Raw genomic sequence first — 10,742 nt, 5'->3', positions numbered from 1 at the left:
AGGAGTATTCTGAATCTTCCCAGACTTCCTTCCCACCTTCCTTAAGAGCCAGAGCCTGCATATCCGCCTGTCTCCTCACCAGTTAGAGTCTATAGTGATGCAAGTTCTGTCACATGTATTCTTTGTTAAAGCAAACCCTGGCTATCCCAGTTTGTGGCTGTCATTCCAAGATTTGTGTCTGCCTGAAGAAAGGATAGTTTCATGCAGCCCGTGTATATGTCCTGTGAGGACAGAGAGACAGGGAGACAGGCATGTGGAGGAAGGATAACCCTTCTCCTCCTTTCTCACCGCGGAACAATAAAACTTAGAATTTTGGGAATCCACCTGGTGTCTGTAGTCTGATAATGATGACCGCTTTTTATGGGCCTTCACTGCGCCCATCTTGCAACAAAAAATACCCTGGAGAGTGTACTGACTGTGTTGGGCCAGAACCCAGGGAACAGCACATGACCAGAATAGGCGGAAGCAGAGGGTCTTGATAACCTAGGAGGAGAGAGAATTCCAAGGAGAAGAGAGGTAAGGCTGGCAACTGTACTCTTTAGATTCCACCCCTGCCCCCAAAGGAGGTCATGAGTGGTCTTCGAATGGGATTGGAAGGAGAGAGTGAGCTTGTAGTGAGAAAGGGAAGATGGAAGCAGAGGGTGCCCCCACAGGGAGAGGAGGGGATAAGGAGGTATCTGGGGAAGACCTGAACGTGCAAAGGGTGAACCCTCACCCTGTAAGATGGAAGAGATTTGTGTCATGGATGAAAACTTTCAATAATACAAATAGTTTTAAGTCACAATCATTCGGACCAAACACACAGGAAGCAGTTAAAGAAATCCGAAGAGTAAGGATTATAATGCCTACAGTGGTCAGGACGGATTTGGGGAAGGGCTATAAATCATTTTTTAAAAGCAGGATAAATAAGATTGTTAAATGAGTAAGGGAGAACAATTAATTGGAAGAGATCTGAGGAAAACAGGTTTAAACATTTATCTGTTCTCTTTTTGACACCTTTTGTTATGCAAAGAATATTGTCACAGCTAAGATGTCTTTAGGATGGAAATTGCCCGTAACTCACAGAATGACTCTAAATATAACAGTACTAACAGTTATCAGATATATAATCCAATGTGCAATTGCCATTTGCCTTCCTGGTCTTCACGCATCTGGATTTTTTAACAATAATGTGCTAAATCAGTGTGAGGAGATGCTTCTATCACTTAGGTCTCCATCCTGTTTATATAAAACAGACCCACCGAGAGAGGTGTTAATGTTGGAAGGAGCTAGATCCTTGAATAAGTTACTTAACATAAGTAACTCTGCATATATAGGATGTTGCCATCTCAAAATTGAACAGTCTATAGAGCTTAATGGAATTATTCTTTTCCCCTTAGCAGGCACTCAGTTCCAAAAACTGTAAAAATGATAACTCTAAATGGTGTTGCTTATGTGTCCAAGCTGAATGGGTGTTGTTTAAATAATAGCCACTCAACTTAATGCAGTTCTTAACTATACAGAGGGTGGTGCGTAGCTGGAAGTATTACACACGGCAGTAGACTTTCAATGGAAGTGTAGGCTGGGTCTCAGGCCAGGGAGCTTGGTGTGGTTGACCAGTTCTTTAGGGGCTGACCTTGTAGATAAAAGAAGCCATGCTGTTCCCAATAATCATCATAGACATTCTTTTACTTCTTTGTCCTAATTATGGGTCAGGGCTCCCAACTGATCACTGAGGCACAAAGGAGAAATAGACCTGGGTACCAGCATCATGTGTTAGAAGAATCTCATTGTCCTAGGTCTGGAAAAGTACCTGGTTATTTTTCCAGAGTCCTTAGCCACACAGGAAAGGGGGAAATGTCACATCCACAATATTCCTTTGTCTCTGTGAAACTGGGGTTGCTGTAATGTTGTCCTAGTTTTGGATCGTCCTTTCCAGTTAAAAAGCCAGGGGAAAGTAACATTGTCAGACTCTGACTCCGAGAGATCTAGGTAGTTTGTCCCCTGGCTTGGCCGCCCAGGCACTTGGTGTGGACACACCTTTGCCCACATGTTATTTTGACCTCCAATCGTGGTCATTCTGTCCACTTTGCATCTTGCGCTTGGTGTGGTCCAATGTATAACCTGCTGCCGCGACACAAGACCAAGTTGGCCTTTGCAATTGTATAGTCAAAGATTTGGAATACTTTTTGTGGAAATGACATCGTCCATTGTTGCCCCTCATCTATCACAGCCTGTACCACAGGCACTGAAGGCCAGGCCTCTGCGAGTGACCTCAAATCGTTGTCACACAGAGGTTTTCTGTTTCTAGAAGTCAGAGCATCTTTGATCAACTGCATAAGGGACCCATTTCTCAGAGAGCTCTGGGACTCCTTCCCTTTCCACAATGGAAAGTCTGAGTGCGGTGGAGGCTTGCACAGCAAACCCTGCTTCTGAAGCCCGCAATGACAACACGGCGATTATGCCTCTTGGGCCTAAGACATTAAGTCTGAAAAACAAACCATACATGGTTATCTTTCTTTGGAACAAATAAGACCTGTTTCTTCAGTTAAGTGTTTTGTGGGTTTTTTTTAAGATAATAGTCTTCTTTAGGGCCAGAAGAAATTGTCGTAGGCTTGACAGTCTCACTCACCAGTTGCTGTCAAGTTGAACCTAATTCCTGGTGGCCCATTTGTGTGACAGTTTAACCGTGCTGCATGCGGTTTTCAGTAACTGAGTTCTCAGAGGTCACCAGACCTTCCATCCAAGACGCTTCTGCGTGGACTTGCATCTCCAGCCTTCCCTGTTGGTGTCACTAAGGGACAGGGATATTTGGGGATACCTGCTAGAAAAATCCCTCTGATTCGGGGCATAGATTCAGGTTTAGGAAGCTCCAAGTCCCCACTGCACCATCTGGTGTTAAGATTCGTCAAAGGGTGCTGTGAGGTTGGGCAGCATCAGACTGCCCCTGAGGTGCTTACTGGATACCTGGGAGGGCTTGGCCTGGCCATCTCTATTTGCCTAGAGCAGTGGTTTTCAACCTTCCTAATGCTGAGACCCTTTAATACAGTTCCTGATGTGGTGGTGACCCCCCCACACACACACCATAAAATTATTTTTATTGCTGCTTCATAACTGTCGTTTTGCTACTGTTATGAATCAGGAGACCCCTGCGAAAGGGTCAGTCAACCCCCAAAGGGGTCGCCACCCACAGGTTGAGAACCACTGGCCTAAAGCCTCCCTGAGGCACTAATGCCTTGCTTGGTGTGAGAACCTGGACCCCCAGAAGCTATGGCTGTAAGTTCTGTGGTTACTAGTGCAACTTGATTTACCATGAACTCTTTGTCTCTTCTCTGCATAGGTGCAAGTGTAATCTCCATGCCACTGTGTGTGTGTATGACAACAGCAAGTTGACATGTGAATGTGAGCACAACACTACAGGTCCAGACTGTGGGAAGTGCAAGAAGAATTATCAGGGCCGGCCTTGGAGCCCAGGCTCCTATCTGCCCATTCCCAAAGGCACCGCAAATACCTGTGAGTAACCGCTCTGCACACTGCATTGTTCGCACATGACTTTTCAGGCTCACTGACAATCGTGGGTTGATTCTTCTTACTAGTTCTCTGTCCTCTTCAACATGCAGTCTAAGCACCAATGCCCCATTGCGCCTCTTATAAACCTCTAGTACACTCTTTCATGTTAAAGTATGAGAAAGCATTTTGATCCCAGAAACTAGTTGTGGAAGGGACAGGACTTGCTTTTTTCTTCTCTGGAATTAATCTTCTATTAAAATGACAAAGTCCTTCAAAACTCCCAGCCCAAACTTAGTTTTCACTATTAACTTCCAGAATCTCTCAGAATACTTAAAATCATATTCCCATATCAGACAATCTGAGAGAGGCTTTGCCGGAAGATATTTATTTCCCTCTCCAGCATTGGCTGCAACCTCTGTCACTTTGCCTGGTGAGACAGTCAGCATTTTCTCAAACAGGAGCCACGGAGGCCGGGCCTGCTGGGGATCCACTCAGGAGAGGCTCTCTTGGGAGAGACACCTGTGGGGTCCGCAGTAAGGAGTGTTTGTGAAGTGGTGGGGACAGCGCAGACATTACCGTGGGGCTCCATTATCACTCGCCTGTTTGCCCACCCAAATGCCTGCCCATCCACAGTAAAGCATGCCCTAGACATGTTCAAGGGGGAAATGATGCCGTTCAGAATGAATTGTGCAGCTCCACAGATAGACCGATTACACAGCTGCAAAAGACCAAAGTTTCCCTCTTCAAAGAGAGGGCCAAGTGGAGAATGGACCCATGGTGAGAAGGCACAGAGGTGGCAGGGCAGTGAGTGGCAGGCGATGGAAGAGCTGGACGAGGCGGCAGCTCTGTGGGCAGGCCTGTCGTGTTCTCAGCCTCCTGAAAGCAGCAGCTGAGGCACGCAGCCCTAAGAACTAATCTCACAGGTACCAGGACCTATCAGGTTTAATGTAAGAAAGAATAATGGAGCGAGTAACCAGCCAAAAGGTATAGGGGCATGAAATTATGGCAAAATTTCTATGAGGCAGAAAAGAATCCTTTAAAAAGTTACGAATCATTTTTTTTTAAATCCCTTTGTAAGGAAGGGTAGTCTGTTACAGTGAAACGGACTGCCTCGTTCCTGAAATTAATACATTAAAACTCTGTTGAGCAGACTTGTTCATTTTTCAGAGTGATTGTGTTAACAGACTCCATGGGCTTCTTTCCTCAGTTACTGAGCGTCAGAGACTCAGGGCTGCAGAAAGAATCATAGGTGGTTATTTGTTGCCGTAACTAATGGTCAATTGCCTACGAATCCTTATCATCACCTGTGTTGAATTCAAAAATCTTCCAAAAGTGAAAATGGCCCAGCATTGACTGCTCCTGCAGTGAGGCAGGATGGGAGAGAACAGAGCCCATAAACACCAAGGAACCTTTGGGCCCATTTTGAGGGAGGCCCACCTGGCCAAGACCATCGGAGTGCAATCCAGGGTCTTGCTGTCAAAGACAGCAGCTGCAAACCCAAGATGACCCTGCGCTTTGCTTCCCAAAGTCATTCTGTGAGGTCACTTTCCTTGGGAAGCTTTCCCACTGAAGTGAGTACTTGTTACCCTCTTTCTGGGTGGCTTGTGTACCAAAACCCTTTGCACATTGGAGAACCTCAAATCTCTCCCTGACCAGTAGACTAGGCCTCCTTCCACACGTCTGTGGAGGCCCTAGGCCCCGTTGCCCATCCATTTCCATCGGATTTACTGATCTTCTCTAGATTTCCCACCTTTTCCATCTTCCTTAAAATAGGCAGGTGGCCAGTGGATGTAACGGCCAAGAGAGTTCGAGTCAATGTTTCAATCCTCAATGTGGCCGAACTTAAATGACACATTTGAGGAAATTGTCCATGGTGGTTTCGTCTTACAATAAACAAGAGCCCTGGAGCTAGCCTCTGGCGCTTAGGCTGTGCTTTCCAGCGCACAGGGGTAGGAGTGAGAAGAACAGTGCCGCGGCACAGGGGCGCCACGATCCAAGCGCAGCCCGCCGTTCCCCGGCTCTGGGAACTGGAACAGGACAAGCGGTCTCCACAGCCCAGTTTCCCCTCTCTATCATTAGGCTACTCATAGTTTGGAGAGGCTTGAATACGCTAATGCATGTAAAGTATTTAGCGAACCACCTGCCACAAAACACATGTTCAAACATAATTCTACTTTTAGGGCATTTGTTTGTTTTTCAAAAAGCAGTTTAGAATCTATTGTCAGACAGTTTGAATTGTTATAAAAATTATTTTTTACATACCGTTATTGAGTATCTCTGGAGTCCTTTTTTTTTTTTAAGTCGTGAAAGAACTATATTGATCCCATTTTCTCATCTCCAAGTTAGGCATCATCAACTATTGTCTTAATGTAACAGTTTTCACATCTCCTACCTAGTTGCCACCCCTGGAAGGCCTAGAATTCTTAATGTGGTTTTTCAAACCAAGAGCAGAACTTCATAGTCCTCAAATGATTCTTATTTCATATTGCTCTTTTTTGGTCACCTACATGCTCTCTCATATCACTCTTCTGGGTGCTATAGGACTAAATTATAGGGACACCTAGATATACCATAATCTAGTACTATAACATTTAAGAAATAGAGGCAACCCCTGACTACCCAGCACCAAGCCCCCAGTTGCCTGGAAATGCCACCTGTACTAAATAAGCTCGACATTTAGCATGGTGTCCAACAGGAAGCACCGTTTCTGAATAAGAAGGTCAGTTTCTACCCATAGTCCCTACTTGTTTCAATAAGAGTAGTAGGAGACGTTCCTTAAACCAGGAAATTACACGACCCTCCTTCAAGAACACCCGGAATTACCCTAAACGGGGACCTTCCTGTGAATCATAACAACTTTTAAGCCCTGCATTCTAAAGCAATTCCAAAGCCACTTTGGGATGGAGCGTGCAAGGCAGGAGAAACTAGGAAAGAACCCCAGCACTGTCAAGTAGAGCTATCCCATTTCCGTATGCTTTCCCCTGTAATAAACGTGGTAAAGCAGAAGTAATATCTCTGGTGATGATATTTTTATTCATAGTCCTTTTTTTATTCAGGGTCTATTGTATATTCTGGGTCATCCAAAACTGTCTGTGTCTCAGAAACCTTCTCCTTGGTTTTCTACACACCCTACTTTTTTCTGTAAGATGTCTTTTCCCTTCTTCCTATTGATCTTAATTCTAATTTTGATTGAGTTCTATTTTGGATATTTTTTAAATGTCATTCTTGTCTTCCAAATAAATAGCAACTCTGTCCAACTGATGTTTAATCAGGTCTCTCCTGATTCCTCTTGCCCAGCTTATGAACGTCTCATAAGTGACACCTCTTTAATCTCTGATCCCGTTGGACTAATAAACACATGATATATTTCCACAGATAGATAGCAAAAATGTCATCATCACACTTGATAACTGCAGGCAAGAAAATGTAACATCATCCACACCTGTTTTCCAAGCTGTATCTTGTGACCCTTAGAAGAATTCCACAGTCAAATAAATTTGGAAAATTCTACGTGCTCTACCAACCCTTAAGTACTCACATTACCATATCAAAAAGGTTTGAGAAGCTCTGTAGTAAGGGAACAACTTCACCAAATGTATTTTGTTTCAGGAAACACTTAATTGCTTCCTATAGAAGATTCTTTAGGCATCAGGTTGATCGAAATAATTTCTCCTACCCTAAGTGATGCAGATGTCATGGAGACGGACCAGAGACCCAGCTAGGCTAGCCTGATCCCGTCTTTCACTTTTCCCTGACCTCAGGGCCCAGTAGCCTTCAAACAAAAGGAACTACATGGGTCTTACCCAATATTGTTTATTTAGAAGTCTAATTTGAATTTTTTGCACATTATCTAGAACTTTTCTAGAAGGCAAGTAATTTGAGGATTGCTCTATTATTTTATTGTCCCTGGCATTACATTTGCAATGACAATTTATATCTTTCCAGGTATGTGCATGCATGTGTGTATGAGTATACCAGATAATTGTGTAAGTGCTTTCATACATCATTCTAAAATCACAATAACGATCTTATAAGGTTGGAAGTATGGTTATTTTCGCCTTACAAATATGACATTAATGATTCCAGAGGCAAAGTCACTTGCTTAAGGTTCACACAGCTGGTAAGATGGAGAGGGAAGACAAACCTAAATGTGTCTCAATCCACCAATTGCACATCGCCTCATATTGCTTCTCAGCTTAAAGTCCAGCATGTTTATTTCATCAACATCTTCTATGTTCTTTTGGGATGTGAGCTCCTCTTTGACGAGTTCCATTTGAGCCCGCCAGTCTTCTCTAAAACTGTTTTCTCTCAGTTCTCCTTCTAGATCACTTCTTGTTGTTTTTCCACCTTCAAAGACTCCTCATCTCCCCTTTCTTCAAATATCTACGCTTCCACCCCTGTCTTTTCCCAGTCTGCACCCTTTTCCCAGTGCTTCCGTGTCTTTCCGTGGGTCTACTTATTAGCATTATTAGTTGACTCGTCATCAGATATCCTGGCCTTAATTGTTCTAATGATCTTAAGTGTTCTAATGTAAAAATCTCAAAGTTAAGGTGCTACTTACTGAATTCATTACCTTTCCCCCAAATCATCTTTATCGTCACTCTTGCAATTCCACTGACTTTTCAAGATGGTTCCTCAATGCTGATTCTCATGGTAGCCTCCTCCTCCTCTTCCAATTTCTCAGGCAAAATCCACTGTTCCTCCCTCCCTAGATCCATGAGCATAGATTTATATATTTATGCTATAACTTAACCATCTCTCACCATGAGTGTAGTCATGATAATGATATGATGATAATAAAAGTGACTTGGCTGCAGCAAGGGGCTCAAACAGAGGAATGACTATGCGGGTGGTGCGAGAACCTTCCGGGTTCTGTGCTGTTGCCCAGAGTCACAAGGAGTCGCTCTGTGGCACCTAGCAGCAGCAGCGTCACTGTGTGGGGATTTCTGTCAATGTTCATCCTTTCTGAAGCCTTCCTGTGTTTCATTGCATAAATCCACACAGCATCTCCATGAGGTGCATGCTGTTATCACCCTCATTTTACAGGTAAGGAAACACAGACACAAAAGGTGAGACAAGTCGCCCCAACACCCCACAGAGGCTATGCCTGGCAGAGCAGGATTTAAACTCAAATCTCTCTGACGACAGGAGTAAAATGGTAGCAGTGCAAGCGGAGCGGCCTGGGCCTTTCTAAGTGTTTGTGGAATTAAGGATTTGTTCAATTACAAAGTAAACCTGATAACTGAAAACAAACAGGTGTGGCTATTGTGGCCTCCTCTGGACGCTCTTTGGTCTACTGCAGTAGGCTGGCTTCACAGCTCAGCAGACTTAGCACAGTGGGCTGCAGTCTCCCACAGGAAGAGACCAGCTGAGATCGCTGAGGAAATCCAAGTAGGACAAATCTTGATGGGGCCTAAAGCCCATCCAGCCTTCTTGGCTTGGCAAGTTGACAGCAGGTTTTTATAAGTTTTCATTCCCCAAGTGACATTCACCATCTAGGTGACGGCCATTGCCAGGTTCTGATGCCCTTTAAACCATTGCCCTTGAGACACATAACCCTGGTTCTGTCAACAGAGTAAGAGAAGACCATTCTCTCGGGCCTCATTGACATGCACCACAGTCATAGACCCAGTATAGAAAACCCACTTACTCCAGTGCAGCTGCAAGTCTGCAGTCACTCATCTAGAGCCCTTGGGGCCACATGGGATTTAAAATGAATATTTGTTATTAAAGTCACTTAAATGTACATATATTACAATAATATTGTCAGTGAAATATTAGACAAGACAATTTTATCAAGCATCTGAATGTTTCTGTAGCAAACATTAGGAGAAAACTGGGCTTTCTACTGCTGTAAACAGATAGTTTACCTCCCACAGGGGGTCGCTATGAGTCAGCATTGAGTCAATGGCAGTGAGGTTTTTTTGAGTAGCAAAGATATAATTGCCCTCTTGGTAAGATCTGATCTGTACCCATTCCAAAGAAAGGTGACCCAACAGAATGCTCAAATTATAAAAGAATATCATTGATATAACAAGCAAGTAAAATTTTGCCAAAGATCTTCCAACAATGGTTGCAGCAGCAGATTGACAGGGAGCTGCCAGAGGTTCCTGGCAGAGTCAGAAGAGGAGGTGGAACAAGGAGTACCATTGCTGATGTCCATTGGACCTTGGGCGAAAGCAAGAAATATCAGAAGCATGTTTACTTGTGTTTTAATGACTGTACAAATGTGTATTTGGCTGTGTGGATCATAACAAACCATGGATAGCCCTAAAAGAATGGGAATTCTGGCACAGTTAATTGTGCTCATGAGTCACCTGTATATTATGGATTAAGAGACAGTTGTGTGAACAGAACAAGGCATACTGCATGATGTAAATTTCAGAAAGGTGTGGATCCTCTCACCAATCTCTAGGATTCAAATAACCAGAGAGGCCGGATAACCTGAAGAAGAATGGAGCATCCGTATTGGAGGAAGGCTAATGAACAATGTGATACGCTGATGATACAACCTTGCTTGCTGAAAATGAAGAAGGCTTAAAGCACTTGCTCATGAAGATCAAGGATGGCAATCTTCATTATAGAGTGCAGCTCAATGTAAAGAAAACAAAAATTCCCACAACTGAACCAATGGGTAACATCGTAATAAATGGTGACAAGATCAGTTTCTTGGATCCCCAGTCAATGTTCATAGCAGCAGCCATGGGATCAGAGGACACATTGCATAGACTAAATCTGTTGCCTAAATAAATCCAGAATAAATCAGGACCTCTCTCAACTGTTGAACAGCAAAGATGTTATTTTAAGGGCTAAGGTACACCTGACTCAACCCAGGCTGTTTTCAGTCACCTCCTATGCACGGGACAGCTGGGCATTAAGTAAGGAAGAGTGAAGAGAAATCGGTGCATTTGAACTGCGGTGTTAGAATACTGACAGTAGCCTGCACTACCCAAAGAACAGCAAACAGAAATGTCTTGGAAAAAGCACAGCCAGATGCTCCTTCGAGGTAAGGATGGCGACCCGTCATCTCACATACTTTGAACATGTTACCGGAGAGACCAGTGCTTGGAGAAGGGCATTTTGCTTGGGGAAGTAGAGGGACAGGGAACACCAGGAGAAACTGACACACTGGCTGCACCAATGGGCTCAAGCATAAGAGAATTGTGAGACTGGCACTGGACCAGGTGGTATTGCGTTCCGGTGTACACAGGGTGGTGTGAGCAGAACCCACTTGGTAGCACTGAACAATACTC

General features: G+C 44.1%; 1 protein-coding gene across 1 annotated transcript in view; it reads left to right on the top strand.

Annotated features, from left to right (window-relative positions):
- Positions 1-10,742, top strand: part of NTNG1 (netrin G1) — a 406,502-nt gene that overhangs the window by 286,957 nt on the left and 108,803 nt on the right. The window contains exon 3 of the mRNA XM_045292021.1: positions 3,320-3,492. Within this exon, the coding sequence (XP_045147956.1) occupies positions 3,320-3,492 (173 nt within the window). The remainder of the gene's footprint in view (positions 1-3,319; positions 3,493-10,742) is intronic.

Source organism: Echinops telfairi, unplaced genomic scaffold (assembly GCF_000313985.2).
Source record: "Echinops telfairi isolate 266 unplaced genomic scaffold, ASM31398v2 ScPeMD7_443;HRSCAF=831, whole genome shotgun sequence".
Lineage (NCBI taxonomy): Eukaryota > Metazoa > Chordata > Mammalia > Afrosoricida > Tenrecidae > Echinops > Echinops telfairi.
Note: the sequence above shows the minus strand (reverse complement) of the source record. Positions and strands in the feature narration are given on the sequence as shown.